Below are 23,607 nucleotides of genomic sequence, written 5' to 3' on the forward strand. Positions count from 1 at the left end.
CCCTGGGGAAGCCATCTCTCACCACCCCAGTCTCCCCAGAGCCGACCCGGGACACTGGTGGGCTAGCTTCTTTTTCGGGAAGTCCACTCTCCCATTCATGGCCACAGAGCACTTGGAATCTGCCCAGGCCTCCACAGGTATGATCAGCTGTGACCTGGCTCGGGAACCCATGCGGAAGCAGCAGCCTGGTGGCCAGCCTGGCAAAACCAACTGCTGCCCCCCTCGTCCTGAGTGGCCACCACCAGCTGACAGGCTTCCTTCCAAGGCACTAGGCTCATCAGAGCTAACCCCACCCCCACCCCCTTCCCCTCCCTGAGCTAAGCAGGCTGCAGCCAGTGGAAGCAGTTGGGTTTTTAATATCAAAACAGCAAAACACTAAAAAGGAAGTTGAGAGAATCCCACTCTTTACTATCCAAGCCACACGAGAGCCTTCCTGACACCCCATAACCCTGTGCCTTGCACCAAGTGGAAAATAAACTCCAAGCAGCCGTCACTCAATCAGTCAATCAAATAAATAAATAAAATAGAAAACTAGAAATAAAAGGGAACTTCCTCAACCTGATTAAGGGCATCCTATACTAATATGTCATTCCACTGTTACTAAATAGACTTTCTCGGATTTTTTCTTTCCTACATATTCAGCTATAAGATCAGTCTTAATTTCAGGTCTCTAAAGTGCAGTCTAAAATTAAGCTTTAAACTTGCATCCAATTAAAGCTTTATACAGCACCAACACAGGATCTGCAGTGGCCTGGCTGTAGCAGACACTATCCGGATTTTGCTCAGATTCCTTCACTCTTTTCAAGCACATTGGTTTCCAATGTGACTTTGTTCTTAACAAGCAGCACCTGTGTCTCTTTGTCAGCGGACTGCCCTCAAGCTGCTAGAACATGCTCCATCTGGGCACAAAGAAAGCAGGAAATATCTTGGAATTTACATTCTCGCCAACCACAGGTCACCCTTAACCAATGACTGTCGATGCAAGGGTTCAAATACTCCAGATCCCTTGTTTCTGATTGAGACAACTCTGAGATGCGACCAGCGTTGTCCCGATTCTTCCCCTGTGGGATTGAGCCTGTTACACCACCACCACCACCACAGGACTTTGCTTAATATTGCCTAAAGCCACTTCCTCATGAATCATTTTTACAAGAACCCTCATCTTACGGTCAACTTCTATTATACTCCTGCTAGAAGTCCTTATCTTCCTCATCCTGTTCCCCCATATCCTTAATTTTCCTAAAAACACTTTCTAATGAATTACTTTCACAGGGTTCCTCATTTCAGATCTGCTTCTGGAGAACCTAGGACAGGAGTAATGGACTGTTTGGTTCCTCCTTTCTCTTTCTTTCCTCTTCTCTTCATTGATTCTTGAGGGTTGGGGCAAGGGAGAGGAGAATTCAAGGAAAAGAGCTCTGTGACCTGGTGCTATTGTGGTGGTCAAGTTGCTCTTCATGGCAGGCCTCCAACACTGGCCTTACTTGTGTGGTACTTCAGAGACCCCTATGGGACCCTCTGCACCATACCAGCTCTTCATGAGGATGGTGAGCTCTCTCACTACCCTCTGTGATGGTCACCATTGGTTCCTGCCCCAGATTGCAGCTGTATACCCACATCCTCTTTCAGCCCCACTGCCATGCAGTCCTCTTGGGCAGGGTCCTCTCTAGGTGGTTCAAGTTTGACATCCATGGGGTCCAGTCGGCTCACAGGTTCCCTGACAGACAACCAAGTGTAACCCAATCAACTGATGAATGCGGCAGCTCCAGCCCAGGTTTATGTCTTCAGACTTCTCCTGTCAAGGACGAGTCTATTTCTCCACAGTTACTCCAAAACTCCTCAGCACACATCCACAGCCTCCCCGCAAACTCTTCTTGCCCCTCTCAAATAGCAGTCCAATAGAGTGTGCAGCTTAACTACTATCTGGCCTGGTAGTGACATGCCTGTCTTACTCCCTTGAAGACAACTCCAGTCTCTACATTGGTTCCCTTTGGACTCCATCATCTGGCCAATGGGGCATGGAGAAGCATTCCTCTCCCCAATACGGAGAGAAAAAAAAGAGTTGAATCTCTCACTGCATCTAAGAATTCCCTTGAAATAATCTTAACTCCCTACTCTTCACTTACAGCGGCTGGGAAGAAGAATGGTTTCTTTTTTATCATCTCTTAGTAAGTTATGACTAGTTATGTTCAGCTCCTCTCTGGGTTTCTTTTCCAGTTTTGTTTTGTTTAATAAATTTATTTATTTATTTATTTTTATTTTTGGCTGTGTTGGGTCTTTGTGGCTGCACGCGGGCTTTCTCTAGTTGCAGCGAGTGGGGGCTACTTCGTTGTGGTGCACGGGCTTCTCATTGCGGTGGCTTCTCTTGTTGCGGAGCACAGGCTCTAGGTGCATGGGCTTCAGTAGTTGTGACACGTGGGCTCAGTAGTTGTGGCTCACAGGCTCTAAAGCATAGGCTCAGTAGTTGTGGCACATGGGCTTAGTTGCTCCACGGCATGTGGGATTTACCCGGACCAGGGCTCGAACCTGTGTCCCTGCATTGGCAGGTGGATTCTTAACTACTTCGCCACCAGCGAAGTCCCTCTTTTCCAGCTTTATTGAGATATAATTGACACATAACACTGTGTAAGTTTAAGGTATACAATGTGTTGATTTGATACATTTATAAATTGCAAAATGATTAGCACCATAGTATTAGTTACCACTTCCAACCCACCTCATATTTACCATTTCTTTTTTGTGGTGAGAACATCTCAGATCTGCTCTCTTAGCAACATTCAAGTATATGATACAGGGGCTTCCCTGGTGGCACAGTGGTTAAGAATCTGCCTGCCAATGCCAATGCAGGGGACACGGGTTCGTGCCCTGGTCTGGGAAGATCCCACATGCCGCGGAGCAACTAAGCCCGTGAGCCACAACTACTGAGCCTGCGCGTCTGGAGCCTGTGCTCCACAACGGGAGAGGCCGCGACAGTGAGAGGCCCGCGCACCGCGATGAAGAGTGGCCCCCGCTCGCCGCAACTGGAGAAAGCCCTCGCACAGAAACGAAGACCCAACACAGCCAAAAATAAATTAATTAATTAATTTTTTTAAAAAAAGTATACGATACAGTATTATTAGCTATAATCACCATGCTGTACCTTAGATCCCCAAACTTGTTAATCTTATAACTGGAAATCTGTGCCCTTTGACCTATATCTCCCCATTTCCCCCAACCCCCAGTTCTTCTCTGCTTTAAATGTATAAGCACTTGTCAACAATCATTCTTAGTTTTGGGAATTCAGCCAAATTTCTATAAAACAGGAAAAGTGTCATTTAACCTCCTATCTCAAGTAGTCATGTCACTTTTCTCAGTTCCTTAATTGGGCTTGCCAACATTTTATTTATCACAGTCTTTTCAGAAATGAGTTTTTGTTAAAAGGATAGACAAGCTACAGATTTGGAGAAAATGTTTGCAAACCACATCTCCAACCAAAGGCTAGTATCTAGAATATATAAAGAATTCTCAAAACTCAACAGTAAAAAATGAAAAAGAAAATCCAATTAGAAAATGGGCAAAAGACATAAAGAGACATTGTGTCAAAGAGGATATATGGATGGAAAATAAGCACATAAAAAGATGCACAACATTAGCCATCAGGGAAATGCAAATTAAAACCACAGTAATATATCACCACATACCTATTAGAATGGCGCTAAAAAAAGAAAAAAAAAAATAGTGACAGCAACCAAATGCAGGTGAGGATGTGGACAAACCTCTCCAGAGGTTTCCCATACAAGCCCGAGGGACAGTGGGCAGGGAGGAACGCAGCGCAGTACACCAGAGGCAGAATCCAAGCAAGTAGCACCAGAACCCTCTTGACGGCCCCAAAGACCAACCACTGGGCCCCCAGCCACTGGGCCCCCAACCACATCTGTTACACCGTCTCCTTCCGCTCTCCCAGATGAAAGAAGCCTGTGAGAGCTGGGTATAGTGACTGCGACACCCGCACCAAAGGCGCGTCAGTGGTGATTTTCAGACCTCAGGGTTAAAGGGAGCATCCTAAAGAGGGGGGAAAGTTCCCATCCAAGGGATCAGGCCTAGAATAGGGTCAGCTCTCTCCACAGCACATCGCACATGGAAAACACGGGGTGAGGCATATGAAATGGTGAAGGGAGATAATTTTCAACCTAGAATTCCATATTTCCACAAACGACCAATCAAGCTATCCAAAAAAGTCCCTTCCTTTTCCAGGAAGCTACTGGAGGGGATGCTTCAATAAAACAAGGGGATAAACCAAGAAAGAACACACGGATCCAGGGAAGAGAGGATCCAGCCCAGGAGAAAGAGGCGGTCCAGGGGTTTCCCAGGACTATAGGGAAGTCCCAAGAAAACTGCTGGCAGGGGAAGGTGTGTGTGTGTGTGGGGGGGGGTATGGGGGAGGGGAAGGTACAAAAGTGGATCAACAGGAAGCCTAAGGGAGCTTGAGCTCGAGGCCCGATTGTGGGCCCCTTACATGGTACCTGAGGCCATGATCAGAAGTTTTTGTCAATTATAAAAACAAATAACTATAACCAGTTAAGATGACCACGTCACTTTTCACTCCGACTTCTCCTTCACATTTCCCTCTGTGTCAGGTGGCCTTTTTTTAATCCAACTAAGAAGTTGGGTTGGAAATACGGGTTTGGCTGGAGTGGAGAGGGACCCTGCTATGTGCTTTGCAGTCACATCATTCATCCTTAGGGCTGGCTCACCTGCCCAGGCATGGCTTTCATGGGCACTGTTGGCATCCACTGTGTAGACTCACTTGGGGGTGACATGAAGGTGGGCCATGAGCTTCCCTGAAGCACTGACATCAGTAGTAAAGAAGAAACATGCTAGAGGAAACCCTCAATTATCCTTCTCTTCTCTCTGTGGAAAGTCACCTTACAACACCTTTGTCACATGCAGAAGTAAACAGTAAATATGCAGCCAAAAAGTGTGGGGAAAATGGATTTCACAGGTGTGTTGGAAGATTATTAAAAATATTATATCAGTTTTCTGTATTTTGTGATGTTTATGGTAGCTTTCAGCTTTTTTTTTCTAACTTAAGTAAATAGTAATTTTTATGCTTAATTTTATATTCATAATTTTGTATTTTTTCCTAAGGAGGCCTCTCCAAAATTGTGTACATTTCAGGCCCCATAAAACTTGGATTCACCCTGGTGGCTCTAGGAAAAAACTAAAACTGAAGTGTTGGCTATGTGACCAGTTTGCACGTGCAGAAAATTATGTTGTCAGCCTTTTTACAGTTAAGGAAGACTTTGCAATTGGTTCAAAGAATATGAAGCAAATTTTTCAACTATTAACTTCAGAAGAAACAAAAGTTGTGCAAGAAAGGAAATGTAATCAGATTATACTACTTGGTTCAGCAGTTAACAATATTGACACAGCCATAACTGACACAGATTCTGAATTAGGATTTAAGCAAAAATTGTTATAGACTAAATTGGAAAATTGTGCCCATCTACGTGATAAAAAGTGACTAAATAATGTCTACAACTGATAAAGAGATATCAGTTTGTGCATATTATTTAGAAGTACAAATGTCAACATTAAGGGAAACAGCTAAAACACTAAAAGTGGTTTCTCTAAGCAGCAGGAGTGGCTGAAGGAAACAGTTCGTGTAACTGCTTCTAGCGCTACAAGACTTTAAATTGTATGTATTATTTCTGTCATAATTTTTAAATTTAATGCCAATTACATACATTTTGAAGGAAAAGTCCTAGAAAAATTTGCAGCTAAAAACTGGGAAGTCTTGACCCAGCACAAGCTTAGAAGCAAAAATTGCTTGAAACAGTATATGTGAAAACAAACAAAAATAGCAATTACTCACCCACCACAGAGAATGATTAAATAATATATGGCACATCCATACTTTGGAATTCTCTACCCCTGCTAAATTCAGTGAAGTAAAACCTCTCAGGAAATAGCATAGATTGGATCAATGAGACACTGGAGAGTGAAAAAACAAGCTACTTAATGACATGTAGTATCACATATATGCACATACACAGGAAACATCCTGACAGGAACCCTGTAATGGTTCATTTTTATGTGTCAACTTGACTGGGGCGCAGGGTGCCCAGATAGTTGGTCCAACATTATTCTGAGTGTGTCTGTGAGAGTGTTTTGGATGAGATGAACATTTGAATTGGGAAAGCAGATTGCCCTCCCTAATGCGGGTGGGCCTCACCCCATCAGTTGAAGCCAAGAATAGAACAAGAAGGCTGGCCCTCTTATGAGTAAGAGAGAGTTCTTCCTGCCTGACCCTCTCCAAACTGGCACATGGAAACATTTGGCTCTTCCTAGGTCTTGAGCCTTCACACTCAGATGGGAACCTTGGGGCTCTTCAGCTCACCTGCAGAACTCGGGAGTTGTCAGCCTACATAATCACATGAGCCAATATATCTCCTATTGGTACATATACATCCTATTGGTTCTGTTTCTTTGGAGACCCTTGACTAATACAGTATCCATGAAATTGTTAACTCTGCAGAGAAGTGGGAAGGGTGAGGGGAGGAGACTCCCTGTGTGTGTGTTTGTGTGTGTTTGAAACATTTTTAACTACTAGTATGTATTACTTTTGTAATAAAAATAAAACCAAAAATTCTAATTGATTACAGACTCTTTTAAGGTCAGTTTCAGAATGATCTTGGAAGGTGCAGTTTACCCACTGTGGAGACTGTTGGAGACACCATGTGCTGGAGACACGTCTAGGTCTGTCTGGGGTCATACCAATCCTCCTTCTCTTAGCACACCTTTGTCACTGACCTTCGCCAGCCCAGTTCACAGTTCCCAGGCTGACAGTGGAGCAGGGGTGTTTCCTGGAACCTCTTCTGGAGGGGATCCCAACTGCAGGGAACCCCTCAGGGTGTGGGCAGACCCTCCAGCCCCAGCCCATCCAGTTCCCCGCCCCCACCAGTGCCTTCCACGGGGCCTTCCTCTGTTTCAATCCTCTTCCCTCCCTTCCCTGACCCGTGTCTTCAAGATTAGGTGTCAAGCACAGCCATCTAGCACTTAAGCTTTCTCTCCTCCAGACCCTCTCCCTCCATCTTCTTTGTATCCTACACTTCCCAGTTCCAAATAACCAATCCACGCAGAGTTTCAAGTATCTGTCTTTTTCCTACTCCACTGAGGAGGCCGAAAATTATAATAGTAATTACAGTGACTTTCAGAAGGAGGCGGGATCTCAGTCTCCCCAGGGTCTAAGCTTCTTCAACCACCCCCTTCTATGTCTCCTCAACCCCTCCCCACGCCACTGAGGACTCTCTTCTTCCTTTCTTCGAAATGCCCAGTGGACGACTTGGAGGCAGGTGGGGTGCAGGTCAGAGGTCTGCTGGAGGTCAGGACACCTAGATGGTGATGTTCCGCTTTATCTCACACACCCAGCGTTTCACTTGCTGGCAGAAATCGTCGTTCCAGCGGCCGTCCCCCCGGATCTCAGCACAGTCCTCGCTGCCCCCCAGCTCGTGCCCCTGCCAGTCATCTGGCTGAGTGGCAGCCCAGTTCCTAGGAAGGCGGGACAGAGCTCAGCTCTGGACGCCCCCTCATCCCAGCAACCCTCATCCCCACCTCAGAAACGTGTGGCCTTGGGGGGCTCGGGGAGCAGCAGCTGCAGCCTTGGGGTCTGGGAGTCTTGGGGGGGGATGGCTGGAGAATTTGGTCCCTGAGGGATGAGTGGGAGTGTACTGGGGGAAGAGACCAGATGGCCGTCCCCAGGCCAAACTAACAGGGAGAGAGGAGGAGAAGCCACTTACTTATAATTGTGCCTATAGTCTGTACCATCCACCCATCTCCAGGAGCCATCACTGTCAGTGAGGCCTATCCAGGTTTGAAAGGGGTTCGTGTGTTGTGCAATGAATTTCTGGAAAACAGGCAGAGGGAAGTTTCTAGTCCCTTGTACTTCCAGGCAGGCATCAGCGACGGTTCCCTCAGCCCTCCCCAGCCTGATCTGCTGCCACCTTGAAGCATCCGCTCCCAACACTAGTTCCTTGCTTTTTCTTCTGCAACCATAGCTAGCATTTAGTGAATATTTACTAGGCTAAACCTCGCACTAAGTGCTTTACAAGGATTATTTTATTTAAATCTCATAAAGCCCTCTAACTTGGGCGCCCTACAGAGTCACACTTTACACGTGAGGTCAAGGAACTCACGGTAGTCGTGGAGCCCAGAGCATCAATCCAGTGCCTGAGTTCGTGACCCCTGCCCCCTGACCTGTTCTCCCGTTTTATTCCTAACGCACGGCTGCTAGACTCAGATTCTAGGCTTCTCCTTGTCTTCTGCCCATAGCCTCAAACTCTTGGATCCTGACCCCGGTCCCTGCTGCCCCCATGGGCCCCAGTGACCCATTAAGGATCTCGGTTTCACTCGCCTCTCACGTACACTTATCTGCTCCTGCTTCTATGTATAGCTGTCATTTCTGTTGTTTTCCAGGCCCCAGAGCTTCCAAGCTTGGACCCACTGCCCAGAGCCCTGTTATGACTTGGCTACACGGAGTCTGGCAGTCTGGCTGAAAATAGGAAGATGCCCTGTGTGCGAGGGGCGGCCCAGTCATCCAGCTGGCAAGGGCTGGGACAAAAGTGGTCTTTGAGATAGCTTGCCAGGGTTCAGGCACACCTCCTAGGACAACAGACATCCGAGCAGCTTTCTCTTATAGATATGGCTCTTCCTGGGAACTTAAGTCCCCTGGTTTGGGAGGGCAGCAGAGGCAGGGTGTGATCACCTTGTTTTATGAAGGGAACAGAAGGATGGGTGACCAACATGCACGTGTAGCAGTTCCCTTGGACAGCATATGAAAGGTCTCCAACTGCATTTGGAGGAAAATTTCCTAATTCCACTCTCATGTCCTAGAGACCCAACTAAGATTGCAGTTAGTCACCTCATCTAAAGGCAGGTACAGTAGCACCTTTGAATTCTAGAATCCTGCAAATAGGTCAAAATCCTGCACATGAAGGGACAGCCCTCAGAGGCTGGTAGGGCTGCTCCCCAAAATCAAGGGAGTCAACAGAGCTGGAGGGAAAGTGACTGGAGACAAGATATTCTATTCGCTGCTGCCCCCTGCCCCAGTCCCCTCTTCCCATCACCACAAGAAGCTGAATAACTGAACAAAGAATACAAATCATCAGTATCCAGCCCTCTGTGTTGAAGACTGAGGGGAGGAATGAAATAGTGCCAGATGATCGAAGAAGATAGTCCAGAAGAACGCATCTGCCCTGTTCACGAATAAATAACAGGCAAGAAAGAATTCAGCCCGTTCAAAGAAGTTGCACAGGGGAGTATTATCATGGAACTTGTGCAAAAATAAAGAGGATGGAAAGGAAGAGGAGGAAGAAAAAAGCACTGTGATATCAAAAGAGAGGTGAAAAATATACTTTGTAAAGAAGGCATGTTTCAAAACATAAGAAGATACTGGAGAACAACTTACATCCTCAAAAACATTAAAGAGGAGATGAACGACATAAAAATATGAAACAATATATCAAAGAAGAAAGATAACAATGAAAAGTAAAGGGAAGAAATTGAAGAGAAAATTCTGAAGTACATTAAAAACAAAAAAACCCAGCAATTCAGCAAAAAACCAAGCCTGAGATACAAAAGATAGGCTTGAGAAAAGAACCCAGAATACAGAGGAAAAGACAGAAAGATAGAAGTAAATAGCAACAAGATGATGGCTATGGGGGCAGACAATGGAGATCATTTTGGATGATGTGCTCCAGAGGAAAAGAGAACAAATGGTCAAGAAAAAATTTTCAAACACAGGGCTTAAGAAAATCTTCCAAAATGTTAGAAAACCTAACTTTATGTGTTAAAAGGACTCTCCTGGCCTCAGAGTAAAAACACAGAGAGAATGAGCAATACTGAGATATATCTGGACGAGGTTAATGAAATTCAAAGATAGAAGAGACTCCAACTATTCATGCAAACATTTAAGAAATGTGGGAGAGAAACGAACAAGGCATTATAAACTTCAAAGTTGCTAAGAGACTAGATCTTGATTGTTCTCAACAAAAAAAGAAATGATAATTATGTGACATGATAAAGGTGAGAGCTAACACTACTGTATTAATCATATTGCAATATGTAAATGTATCAAACCAGCATGCTGTACACCTCAAACTTACACAGTGTTAAATGTGAATGATATCTCAATTTTAAAAATGAGAAAAGAGTAAGGCATGTGAAGGTGTGCTGGTTTCCTCATCTTTCATATGGAAAGTTATATAAACTCTTTTATTGTTCGAAGCCAATAAGTTTCAGCCCATCATTTAAAGTTATGACAGTAATTACTAGTATAATGAAAAACAGGCTACATCTAGTCCAAAATAACACAGAGGAAAAAACAAAAACAATACATCTCTGATAGCAGATGGCAGAAAACAAAAGCAGCATATAAAACGGAAAAAAAAAAGACTGGATTAAAGATATCTATCTTAAAATAAATGTAAGTGAGAGAGCCCAAAGATAAACCCACACACCTACGGCCAATTAATCTACAACAAAGGAGGCAAGAATATACAATGGAGAAAAGAGAGTCTCTTCAACAAGTGGTGCTGGGAAAACTGGACAGCTACATGTAAATCAATGAAATTAGAACACTCCCCCACACCGTATACAAAAATAAACTCAAAATGATTTAAAAACCTATATATATTGGGACTTCCTTGGTGGCACAGTGGTTAAGAATCCACCTGCCAATGCAGGGGACATGGGTTTGATCTCTGGGCTGGGAAGACCCCACATGCCGCACAGCAACTAAGCCCGTGCGCCACATCTACTGAGCCTGTGCTCTGGAGCCCGTGAGCCACAACTACTGAAGCCGGCGCACCTAGAGCCCATGCTCTGCAAAAAGAGAAGCCACTGCAATGAGAAGCCCGCACACTGCAACGAAGAGTAGCCCTCGTTTGCGGCAGCTAGAGAAAGCCCGTGCACAGCAACAAAGACCCAACGCAGTCAAAAATAAATAAATAAATAAATAAACTTATTAAAAAAAAAAAAAACCTATGTATGACATGTCACCATAAAACTCCTAGAAGAGAACATAGACAAAATATTCTTGGACATAAATTATAGCAACATTTTCTTAGATCAGTCTCTCAAGGCAAAAGAAATAAAAGCAAAAATAAATGGGATCTAATCAAACAAAAGCTTTTGCACAGCAAAGGAAACCCTTAACAAAACAAAAAGACAGCCTATGGAAAGGGAGAAAATGTTAGCAAATGATGCAACTGACAAGGGGTTAATATTCCCAATATAAAAACAACTCATACTGCTCAATATCGAAAAAGCAAACAACTCAATAAAAAAAGTGGGCAGAAGACCTAAATAGACATTTCTCCAAAGAAGACATACAGATGGCCAACAGGCACATGAAAAGATGCTCAGTATGGCTAATTATTAGAGGAATGCAAAACAAAACCGCAATGTGGTATTACTTCACACTGGTCAGAATGGCCATCATCAAAAAGTCTACAAATAATAAGTGCTGGAGAAGGTGTGGAGAAAAGGGAACCCTCGTACCCTGTTGGTGGGAATGTAAGTTGGTGCAGCCACTATGGAAAACACTATGGAGGTTCCTTAAGAAACTAAAAATAGAGTTACCATATGATCGAGCAATCCCACCTGTGGGTATATATCTGGAAAAGACAAAAGCTCTAATTCGAAAAGATACGTGCACCCCAATGTTCATAGCAGCACTATTTACAATAGCCAAGACATGGAAGTAACCTAAGTGCCCACTGACACTGGCTTAAGATGACTGGCTTAAGAAGCTGTGGTATATATATATATATATATATATATATATATATATATATATATATATATATATATATATATATATATATATGTATTACTCAGCCATAAAAAGAATGAAATATGCCATTTGCAGCAACATGGATGGACCTAGAGCTTATCATACTAAGTCAGACAAAAACAAATATTATATAATGTCACTTATATGTGAATAGAAAAAATAATACAAAGGAATCTATATACAAAACAGAAACAGACTCACAAACATAGAAGACATAGAAAACAAACCTATAGTTACCAAAGGGGAAAGGGGGGCAGGGAGGGATAAATTAAGAGTATGGGCTTAACAGATACACACTACTATCCATAAAATAGATAAGCAATGAGGATTTACTGTATAGCACAGGGAACTATGTTCAATATCTTGTAATAACCTAAAATGGAAAATAATCTGAAAAAAATATATAACTGAATCACTTTGCTATACACCTCAAACTAACCCAATATTGTGAATCATACTTCAATTAAAAAAAGAAAAAAGGGCCTTCCCTGGTGGCACAATGGTTAAGAATCCGCCTGCCAATGCAGGGGACATGGGTTCGAGCCCTGGTCCAAGAAGATCCCACATGCCACAGAGCAACTAAGCCCGTGTGCCACAAGTACTGAGCCTGAGCTCAGAGCCCGTGAGCCACAACTACTGAGCCCACGTGCCACAACTACTGAAGCCTGGGCACCTAGAGCCCGTACTCCACAGCAGGAGAAGCCACCGCAATGAGAAGCCCGCTCACCGCAACGAAGAGTAGCCCCCGCTCGCCGCAACTAAAGAAAGCCTGCACGCAGCAACGAAGACCCAACGCAGCTAAAAATAAATAAAATAAATAAATTTTTTTAAAAAAGAAAAATAAATGTAAATGAGATACACTCACCTCTTAAAGGCAAAAAGTCTCTTACATACTCAGTTTTTAAAAACTAAAAACAGGGCTTCCCAGGTGGCGCAGTGGTTGAGAGTCTGCCTGCCGATGCAGGGGACATGGGTTCAAGCCCTGGTCTGGGAAGATCCCACGTGCCGCGGAGCAACTAGGCCCGTGAGCCACAACTGCCTGCGCGTCTGGAGCCTGTGCTCCGCAACAAGAGAGGCCGCAATAGTGAGAGGCCCGCGCACCGCGATGAAGAGTGGCCCCCGCTCGCCGCAACTAGAGAAAGCCCTTGCACAGAAACGAAGACCCAACACAGCCAAAACTAAATAAATAAATAAATTTATTTATTTAAAAAAAAAAAACCCAAAACAACTACACACAACCTGTAGGAGAAATACCTTAAGCTTAGCTGAACAGTAGAGTAGCATCACACGGTGGGGTAGGGGGGAGACCTTAAAAAATCTCAGTGCCCAGGACGAATCCAAGATTAATTAAATCAGAATCTTTGAGTGTGAGACCAGGTGTCAATATGTTTTAAATTCCTCAAGAGCTTACAGTATACTGCAAAGGCTGAGAATCACTCATCTATATGAGACTGAGAAAGGTTGGAAATAAAAGGATGGGCAAAGATACATGAAGTAAATGCACACGAAAAGAAATCAAGGACCAGTCTATTCATATCACATGAAGACAAATTCAAGGCAAAAAGCATTAAACAGGACACTGACGTTCACTTCAAAATGATGAAGGTGGGGACTTCCTTGGTGGCACAGTGGATAGGACTCTGCGCTCCCAATGCCGGGAGCCCGGGTTCGATCCCTGGTCAGGGATCCCACATGCATGCCGCAACTAGGAGCCCGCCTGCTGCAACTAAGGAGCCCGAGAGCCACAACTAAGACCTGGTGCAACCAACCAAATAAATAAAGAAATAATTTTTTTTTTTAAATGATGAACGTACAATCCCATCCACCATGAAGTTGTAGCCGGCATGAAATTTTGTGGACCAAATCACAGACTGCTGAAATCTTAGGTTGACCCACATGAAATTGATATTTTATACGCCAATACTGATAGAATATTGGCAATTTCAACCTGATTGGTAAAGCAAGGTATGTTTGGAATCATTCTACCATGCAGAATGTGTGGCAAGTTACTTAACCTCTCTGCTCTTTAGTTCCCTCATCTCCATGCCCCGCAAAGTGGGGAATAACAAGAATGCCTACCCCATAGGGTTGTGAGGATTAAAGTGGATATATAAAAGTGCCTGGCACATAGTAAGGACTCAGTAAATATAACCATTTACTTTTCCCAGAAATGCCCCACCTGTTCTAATGGGTTGGTTCTTCCCTGTGAACTTGCCATTTGGGGTTGTGGTCTGGTGATAGCATCAGGAAGGGAGACCTGGGGTGCTCTGGAGAAACCCAGTAACCCACAGCAGGTGAGTCTCTGGGAATCCCGCCCACTCTGTTCCTTTCACCCAAGGGACCATCACATGCCAAGGCCAGCACACAGCAACCAGGGACTCTCAGCGGCTCCACTGTGTTCTCCACCCAAGTCCCGGCCCTTTAGTTCATCCTGCCATATATTCTGTCTCCTGACCTGCTCCTCATCACCTGGTCACCTGGCTCCTGTCCTTTGCCCCAACTCCGGGCTGTAATCTCCCACCTCTTCGAATCAATGGCTTAGATTCCATCATGGATCTCCCAGAGCTGGGCCAGACTTCTGCTTCTGGATTCTTCCTCAGGTTAGAAAAAATAACAAAACAAGCCTGACCCAGCCTCCCAGAGTTTGCATTCCCAAGGTTTCCTCCTGCCTTTGGGAAAGGTACGGTTTCACCTGTTCCTCTCTGGAGTTGATGACCACCAGGTGGGCGTCCTCCAGCTGGCAGTACTTCTCAGCCTCGGGCCAGGGCTTCCCGGAGCGAGAGAACCAGTAGCAGCTGCCTTCATAGTCCACCCAGCTCACCGGGCAGCATTCTGTGCCTGAAGGCATCGGGGGTTAGAGGGAGATGAGATCCAGCTGGACGGGACAGGCAGGGGGGACTGGAGACCCCCCCCCACACCCCGCCCGGTCCCTACCGTTACTCTGGAGGAACGCCAGCTGACAAGCCAGCGTGCGCATATCCACCGGGAAGTGCTTCAGATGAAGCAGCAAAGTGGCATGATCTAGGGGCCAGAGTGATGACAATGGTGTGGGCAGTGGGTGTGCCCACCTACCAGGACTCCAGCATTTGGCTGGGGAAACACAACAAACACACACACACACTCAAGGGAGAGTCTCTGACCTGCTTTCAGGTCTTGCTGCTGTTTTTCCAGCTTGGCTTCCAGAGATGTCACCTTGTCACCGGCGGCGCTGCCTCCTGAAAAAGAGGAAAGCTAAACTGTTTTCCCTCCGTCCCGCATCCCCTACATCCCTCTATCCTCACACCACTGGAGCACCAGTCTGGGCCACCATTACCTTGACGTAGGACGTTGCACGCCCCACCCACTGGTCTCCCTGACTCCGTCCACTCTTCCCGACGCTGCGCAGTGATTTTCTGAAGCGTAAACTGCGCAGGCCTGTCCACTGCTAAATCCTTCCGATGGAACCCCACTTTCTCAAAATAAAGTCTCACGAGTTAGTACGGCTTGCCTGCATGGCCCAGCCCCTACCCACCTCTCTGGCCCACACCTCCTGCCACACTGGACGCGTTTAGAGTCCCAGAATGGGCAGTGGTATTCCTCATGCCCCGGTCATCACAGACTCTGCTCTCTACCTGGCTCTAACCTCCATCCTCCACTCTAACACCTACTCATCCTTCAGGGACCCTTGGCTCAGGAATCAGCATCCTTGGAAGCCTTGCCCAGCTTCTCCGGTTGGGTTATCTGCCCCCATGTGTGCACACCCTGCCCCCAGCACCCCCCAAACACTCCCCTATTGCAGATCCAGCACTGGGCACGCAGAACGGAGTCCAGCAAACCCATGCTGATAAACCAACTCCTTGACCATCCAGCCCATCCCAGTCCCTCCCCTAGGGGCGTGCCCACTCACCATGGGAGCTTAGAGCCAGGATCTCCATCAAGGCGCTCGAGGAGAAGTTGCTGAAAGTTTCCTTTAGGGTCTGCAGCTCCACTTGCAGCTGTGCTCCTTGTCAGACGGAACAGGATGAAGTGGGTTGCGCTGTGTTCCATATCACCGTCCATCTGACCGTCCCCTCCCCCACCCCAGCACTGCCCCCATCTCTCCCCCTATCGTGGCTCTCATTGCCCCAGCACTGCCCCCATCTCTCCCCCTATCGTGGCTCTCATTGCCCCAGCACTGCCCCCATCTCTCCCCCTATCGTGGCTCTCATTGCCCCCAGCACTGCCCCCATCTCTCCCCCTATCGTGGCTCTCATTGCCCCAGCACTGCCCCCATCTCTCCCCCTATCGTGGCTCTCATTGCCCCAGCACTGCCCCCATCTCTCCCCCTATCGTGGCTCTCATTGCCCCAGCACTGCCCCCATCTCTCCCCCTATCGTGGCTCTCATTGCCCCAGCACTGCCCCCATCTCTCCCCCTATCGTGGCTCTCATTGCCCCAGCACTGCCCCCATCTCTCCCCCTATCGTGGCTCTCATTGCCCCCAGCACTGCCCCCATCTCTCCCCCTATCGTGGCTCTCATTGCCCCCAGCACTGCCCCCATCTCTCCCCCTATCGTGGCTCTCATTGCCCCCAGCACTGCCCCCATCTCTCCCCCTATCGTGGCTCTCATTGCCCCCAGCACTGCCCCCATCTCTCCCCCTATCGTGGCTCTCATTGCCCCAGCACTGCCCCCATCTCTCCCCCTATCGTGGCTCTCATTGCCCCAGCACTGCCCCCATCTCTCCCCCTATCGTGGCTCTCATTGCCCCAGCACTGCCCCCATCTCTCCCCCTATCGTGGCTCTCATTGCCCCCAGCACTGCCCCCATCTCTCCCCCTATCGTGGCTCTCATTGCCCCAGCACTGCCCCCATCTCTTCCCCTATCGTGGCTCTCATTGCCCCCAGCACTGCCCCCATCTCTCCCCCTATCGTGGCTCTCATTGCCCCCAGCACTGCCCCCATCTCTCCCCCTATCGTGGCTCTCATTGCCCCCAGCACTGCCCCCATCTCTCCCCCTATCGTGGCTCTCATTGCCCCCAGCACTGCCCCCATCTCTCCCCCTATCGTGGCTCTCATTGCCCCCAGCACTGCCCCCATCTCTCCCCCTATCGTGGCTCTCATTGCCCCAGCACTGCCCCCATCTCTCCCCCTATCGTGGCTCTCATTGCCCCCAGCACTGCCCCCATCTCTCCCCCTATCGTGGCTCTCATTGCCCCAGCACTGCCCCCATCTCTCCCCCTATCGTGGCTCTCATTGCCCCCAGCACTGCCCCCATCTCTCCCCCTATCGTGGCTCTCATTGCCCCCAGCACTGCCCCCATCTCTCCCCCTATCGTGGCTCTCATTGCCCCAGCACTGCCCCCATCTCTCCCCCTATCGTGGCTCTCATTGCCCCCAGCACTGCCCCCATCTCTCCCCCTATCGTGGCTCTCATTGCCCCCAGCACTGCCCCCATCTCTTCCCCTATCGTGGCTCTCATTGCCCCCAGCACTGCCCCCATCTCTCCCCCTATCGTGGCTCTCATTGCCCCCAGCACTGCCCCCATCTCTCCCCCTATCGTGGCTCTCATTGCCCCAGCACTGCCCCCATCTCTCCCCCTATCGTGGCTCTCATTGCCCCCAGCACTGCCCCCATCTCTCCCCCTATCGTGGCTCTCATTGCCCCAGCACTGCCCCCATCTCTCCCCCTATCGTGGCTCTCATTGCCCCCAGCACTGCCCCCATCTCTCCCCCTATCGTGGCTCTCATTGCCCCCAGCACTGCCCCCATCTCTCCCCCTATCGTGGCTCTCATTGCCCCAGCACTGCCCCCATCTCTCCCCCTATCGTGGCTCTCATTGCCCCAGCACTGCCCCCATCTCTCCCCCTATCGTGGCTCTCATTGCCCCCAGCACTGCCCCCATCTCTTCCCCTATCGTGGCTCTCATTGCCCCCAGCACTGCCCCCATCTCTCCCCCTATCGTGGCTCTCATTGCCCCCAGCACTGCCCCCATCTCTCCCCCTATCGTGGCTCTCATTGCCCCCAGCACTGCCCCCATCTCTCCCCCTATCGTGGCTCTCATTGCCCCCAGCACTGCCCCCATCTCTCCCCCTATCGTGGCTCTCATTGCCCCAGCACTGCCCCCATCTCTCCCCCTATCGTGGCTCTCATTGCCCCAGCACTGCCCCCATCTCTCCCCCTATCGTGGCTCTCATTGCCCCAGCACTGCCCCCATCTCTCCCCCTATCGTGGCTCTCATTGCCCCAGCACTGCCCCCATCTCTCCCCCTATCGTGGCTCTCATTGCCCCAGCACTGCCCCCATCTCTCCCCCTATCGTGGCTCTCATTGCCCCAGCACTGCCCCCATCTCTCCCCCTATCGTGGCTCTCATTGCCCCCAGCACTGCCCCCATCTCTCCCCCTATCGTGGCTCTCATTGCCCCCAGCACTGCCCCCATCTCTCCCCCTATCGTGGCTCTCATTGCCCCAGCACTGCCCCCATCTCTCCCCCTATCGTGGCTCTCATTGCCCCAGCACTGCCCCCATCTCTTCCCCTATCGTGGCTCTCATTGCCCCAGCACTGCCCCCATCTCTCCCCCTATCGTGGCTCTCATTGCCCCCAGCACTGCCCCCATCTCTCCCCCTATCGTGGCTCTCATTGCCCCCAGCACTGCCCCCATCTCTTCCCCTATCGTGGCTCTCATTGCCCCCAGCACTGCCCCCATCTCTCCCCCTATCGTGGCTCTCATTGCCCCAGCACTGCCCCCATCTCTCCCCCTATCGTGGCTCTCATTGCCCCCAGCACTGCCCCCATCTCTTCCCCTATCGTGGCTCTCATTGCCCCAGCACTGCCCCCATCTCTCCCCCTATCGTGGCTCTCATTGCCCCCAGCACTGCCCCCATCTCTCCCCCTATCGTGGCTCTCATTGCCCCCAGCACTGCCCCCATCTCTCCCCCTATCGTGGCTCTCATTGCCCCAGCACTGCCCCCATCTCTCCCCCTATCGTGGCTCTCATTGCCCCAGCACTGCCCCCATCTCTCCCCCTATCGTGGCTCTCATTGCCCCAGCACTGCCCCCATCTCTTCCCCTATCGTGGCTCTCATTGCCCCAGCACTGCCCCCATCTCTTCCCCTATCGTGGCTCTCATTGCCCCCAGCACTGCCCCCATCTCTTCCCCTATCGTGGCTCTCATTGCCCCCAGCACTGCCCCCATCTCTCCCCCTATCGTGGCTCTCATTGCCCCCAGCACTGCCCCCATCTCTCCCCCTATCGTGGCTCTCATTGCCCCAGCACTGCCCCCATCTCTTCCCCTATCGTGGCTCTCATTGCCCCCAGCACTGCCCCCATCTCTTCCCCTATCGTGGCTCTCATTGCCCCCAGCACTGCCCCCATCTCTTCCCCTATCGTGGCTCTCATTGCCCCCAGCACTGCCCCCATCTCTTCCCCTATCGTGGCTCTCATTGCCCCCAGCACTGCCCCCATCTCTCCCCCTATCGTGGCTCTCATTGCCCCCAGCACTGCCCCCATCTCTCCCCCTATCGTGGCTCTCATTGCCCCCAGCACTGCCCCCATCTCTCCCCCTATCGTGGCTCTCATTGCCCCCAGCACTGCCCCCATCTCTCCCCCTATCGTGGCTCTCATTGCCCCAGCACTGCCCCCATCTCTCCCCCTATCGTGGCTCTCATTGCCCCAGCACTGCCCCCATCTCTCCCCCTATCGTGGCTCTCATTGCCCCCAGCACTGCCCCCATCTCTCCCCCTATCGTGGCTCTCATTGCCCCAGCACTGCCCCCATCTCTCCCCCTATCGTGGCTCTCATTGCCCCCAGCACTGCCCCCATCTCTCCCCCTATCGTGGCTCTCATTGCCCCAGCACTGCCCCCATCTCTCCCCCTATCGTGGCTCTCATTGCCCCAGCACTGCCCCCATCTCTCCCCCTATCGTGGCTCTCATTGCCCCCAGCACTGCCCCCATCTCTTCCCCTATCGTGGCTCTCATTGCCCCCAGCACTGCCCCCATCTCTTCCCCTATCGTGGCTCTCATTGCCCCCAGCACTGCCCCCATCTCTTCCCCTATCGTGGCTCTCATTGCCCCCAGCACTGCCCCCATCTCTTCCCCTATCGTGGCTCTCATTGCCCCCAGCACTGCCCCCATCTCTTCCCCTATCGTGGCTCTCATTGCCCCCAGCACTGCCCCCATCTCTCCCCCTATCGTGGCTCTCATTGCCCCAGCACTGCCCCCATCTCTCCCCCTATCGTGGCTCTCATTGCCCCAGCACTGCCCCCATCTCTCCCCCTATCGTGGCTCTCATTGCCCCAGCACTGCCCCCATCTCTCCCCCTATCGTGGCTCTCATTGCCCCCAGCACTGCCCCCATCTCTTCCCCTATCGTGGCTCTCATTGCCCCCAGCACTGCCCCCATCTCTTCCCCTATCGTGGCTCTCATTGCCCCCAGCACTGCCCCCATCTCTTCCCCTATCGTGGCTCTCATTGCCCCCAGCACTGCCCCCATCTCTTCCCCTATCGTGGCTCTCATTGCCCCAGCACTGCCCCCATCTCTTCCCCTATCGTGGCTCTCATTGCCCCCAGCACTGCCCCCATCTCTTCCCCTATCGTGGCTCTCATTGCCCCCAGCACTGCCCCCATCTCTTCCCCTATCGTGGCTCTCATTGCCCCAGCACTGCCCCCATCTCTTCCCCTATCGTGGCTCTCATTGCCCCAGCACTGCCCCCATCTCTTCCCCTATCGTGGCTCTCATTGCCCCAGCACTGCCCCCATCTCTTCCCCTATCGTGGCTCTCATTGCCCCAGCACTGCCCCCATCTCTTCCCCTATCGTGGCTCTCATTGCCCCAGCACTGCCCCCATCTCTTCCCCTATCGTGGCTCTCATTGCCCCCAGCACTGCCCCCATCTCTTCCCCTATCGTGGCTCTCATTGCCCCAGCACTGCCCCCATCTCTTCCCCTATCGTGGCTCTCATTGCCCCAGCACTGCCCCCATCTCTTCCCCTATCGTGGCTCTCATTGCCCCCAGCACTGCCCCCATCTCTTCCCCTATCGTGGCTCTCATTGCCCCCAGCACTGCCCCCATCTCTTCCCCTATCGTGGCTCTCATTGCCCCCAGCACTGCCCCCATATTTGCCCCAGCACTGCCCCCATCTCTTCCCCTATCGTGGCTCTCATTGCCCCCAGCACTGCCCCCATATTTGCCCCAGCACTGCCCCCATCTCTTCCCCTATCGTGGCTCTCATTGCCCCCAGCACTGCCCCCATATTTGCCCCAGCACTGCCCCCATCTCTTCCCCTATCGTGGCTCTCATTGCCCCCAGCACTGCCCCCATCTCTTCCCCTATCGTGGCTCTCATTGCCCCCAGCACTGCCCCCATCTCTTCCCCTATCGTGGCTCTCATTGCCCCCAGCACTGCCCCCATATTTGCCCCAGCACTGCCCCCATATTTCTCTTCCCCTATCGTGGCTCTCATTGCCCCCAGCACTGCCCCCATATTTGCCCCAGCACTGCCCCCATCTCTTCCCCTATCGTGGCTCTCATTGCCCCCAGCACTGCCCCCATATTTGCCCCAGCACTGCCCCCATCTCTTCCCCTATCGTGGCTCTCATTGCCCCCAGCACTGCCCCCATATTTGCCCCAGCACTGCCCCCATCTCTTCCCCTATCGTGGCTCTCATTGCCCCCAGCACTGCCCCCATATTTGCCCCAGCACTGCCCCCATCTCTTCCCCTATCGTGGCTCTCATTGCCCCCAGCACTGCCCCCATCTCTTCCCCTATCGTGGCTCTCATTGCCCCCAGCACTGCCCCCATCTCTTCCCCTATCGTGGCTCTCATTGCCCCCAGCACTGCCCCCATCTCTTCCCCTATCGTGGCTCTCATTGCCCCCAGCACTGCCCCCATATTTGCCCCAGCACTGCCCCCATATTTCTCTTCCCCTATCGTGGCTCTCATTGCCCCCAGCACTGCCCCCATATTTGCCCCAGCACTGCCCCCATCTCTTCCCCTATCGTGGCTCTCATTGCCCCCAGCACTGCCCCCATCTCTTCCCCTATCGTGGCTCTCATTGCCCCCAGCACTGCCCCCATATTTGCCCCAGCACTGCCCCCATATTTCTCTTCCCCTATCGTGGCTCTCATTGCCCCCAGCACTGCCCCCATATTTGCCCCAGCACTGCCCCCATCTCTTCCCCTATCGTGGCTCTCATTGCCCCCAGCACTGCCCCCATATTTGCCCCAGCACTGCCCCCATCTCTTCCCCTATCGTGGCTCTCATTGCCCCCAGCACTGCCCCCATATTTGCCCCAGCACTGCCCCCATCTCTTCCCCTATCGTGGCTCTCATTGCCCCCAGCACTGCCCCCATATTTGCCCCAGCACTGCCCCCATCTCTTCCCCTATCGTGGCTCTCATTGCCCCCAGCACTGCCCGTATCTCCTCCCCCACTGCTGCCCCACCCCTGTGACCCTTACTGTGGGACCCCATCACACAGACAGCCACCAGCAGCAGGATGTTGAAGCCCAGGACAAGCAGACTGAGGCGGAGCTTGGAGCAGAGACGCTGCAGGACAAAGGGCTGAGGAGGAGGCGTCCCTGCAAGAGAAGGGGTGTCAGGACGCGAGGGGCATCGGAGGCAGGGGAGCTGGAGAGCCAGCGTCATGGAGCATCAGGGGAACAGAGCCTGAGGACGTACAGCCTTGTGGGGGGGATGGCGGGAGGAAAGTAGAAGGCGGTGCTATTGGGGGAGTCAATGGGCTTTACCCCAGCGTTCATGCAGCGTGCACACACACACATTTGCACACTCGCACCCACAGGAACTCATGCAAACATGCACACACACACAGGTGCATATGACGCACATGCATGTGATAGTCACATCATCTGCGTGCAGAGCCTTGATCTTGGACCTGGGGGTCCTAGAGGCTAGACCCTGTCTTAAAATTTGTCTGGGCCCCTCAGACAAATCCAAAACTGGGAAAGACGTCCCCAATTCCACTGGGATCCTTAAGTCAGGGTCATTCCACCATGGACCACTCCCCAGGGGCCGCCCCCCAAGCCCATCCTCCCATCTCCCACCACTCAGGGCCTCCTTGCCCTCTTCCCTCCGCCCTTGCCCCCCAGAAACCTCTGTTCCACCATAAACCTTCTCCCCTTAGCACTCTATCATCTCACAGAAACCTCTCCGTCCCCCCCGACCTAGCTGAGCCCTGACCCCCCCACACACACACAATCACACTTTTTTCATTTCACACTCATGAGTGCACTCTCCTTAGCACATTCTCACACATGCACTAAGATGCCCGTCCTCTCACACACTCTCGCACATACTACAGCACACATAACACACTCACACACATTCTCACACACCCACACGCTCTCACACTCGTGCACCCACATCTTCGCACACGCAGAGCTGGCCTCTCCCCTCCTGCCAACTCTGCAGGCTTGGCGGTGGCTGTCCCCCCCAGCCCTGGGCTCCTGCTTTTGTGTCTTCCTCCTGCGAACAGAACGCTTCCTCTTCTCCACCTTGGACCCTGAGCCCCCTCTCTCCACACCCAAGCACCCCCTCATCCATCCAGAACTCTTGACCCCTCACACCAAGGACTGTCACCTTCTTCCACGTCAGCCACATCCAGCCTTCCTCTTGACCCAGACAGGCATGTCTCTGACAGCCCACTGCCCACTCCCCCCTCTCAGCATATCCTCCCCTTTTCCTCTCACCCCCCGAAGTCTTCCTCAATCCCCTGGGAGAGAAGCTCTCTCAGACCACAGTCTTCCCCACCCAGAGGGGACCCCATGGCTGAGCCCTGACTGCTCTCTCCAGCACCATCCACTCAGTGGGCCC

General features: G+C 51.0%; 2 protein-coding genes across 8 annotated transcripts in view; both read right to left on the minus strand.

The window, feature by feature from the left end:
* Positions 1–14,516, minus strand: part of LOC309617989 (C-type lectin domain family 10 member A-like) — a 29,928-nt gene extending 15,412 nt beyond the window's left edge. For both annotated transcript variants that reach the window (XM_082371093.1, XM_082371092.1), the window contains exon 1: positions 14,286–14,516. The gene's annotated coding sequence lies outside the window, so the exon portion shown is untranslated. The remainder of the gene's footprint in view (positions 1–14,285) is intronic.
* ASGR2 (asialoglycoprotein receptor 2) overlaps positions 822–23,607 on the minus strand; it is a 27,089-nt gene continuing 4,303 nt past the window's right edge. For 4 of the 6 annotated variants that reach the window (XM_082371097.1, XM_082371096.1, XM_082371095.1 and 1 more), the window contains 7 exons: positions 22,236–22,355; positions 15,717–15,812; positions 14,971–15,045; positions 14,765–14,851; positions 14,523–14,668; positions 7,776–7,882; positions 822–7,527 (listed from right to left, as the gene is read on the minus strand). In XM_082371097.1, coding sequence (XP_082227223.1) covers positions 7,371–7,527; positions 7,776–7,882; positions 14,523–14,668; positions 14,765–14,851; positions 14,971–15,045; positions 15,717–15,812; positions 22,236–22,355 — 788 coding nt within the window. In that variant the 3' untranslated portion in view covers positions 822–7,370. Of the gene's footprint in view, positions 7,528–7,775; positions 7,883–14,522; positions 14,669–14,764; positions 14,852–14,970; positions 15,046–15,712; positions 15,813–22,235; positions 22,356–23,607 lie in introns of all 6 variants that reach the window. The other 2 variants (XM_082371098.1, XM_082371100.1) reach the window with 1 other exon arrangement.

This window comes from Balaenoptera borealis, assembly GCF_965194805.1.
Source record: "Balaenoptera borealis genome assembly, chromosome: 20".
Lineage (NCBI taxonomy): Eukaryota > Metazoa > Chordata > Mammalia > Artiodactyla > Balaenopteridae > Balaenoptera > Balaenoptera borealis.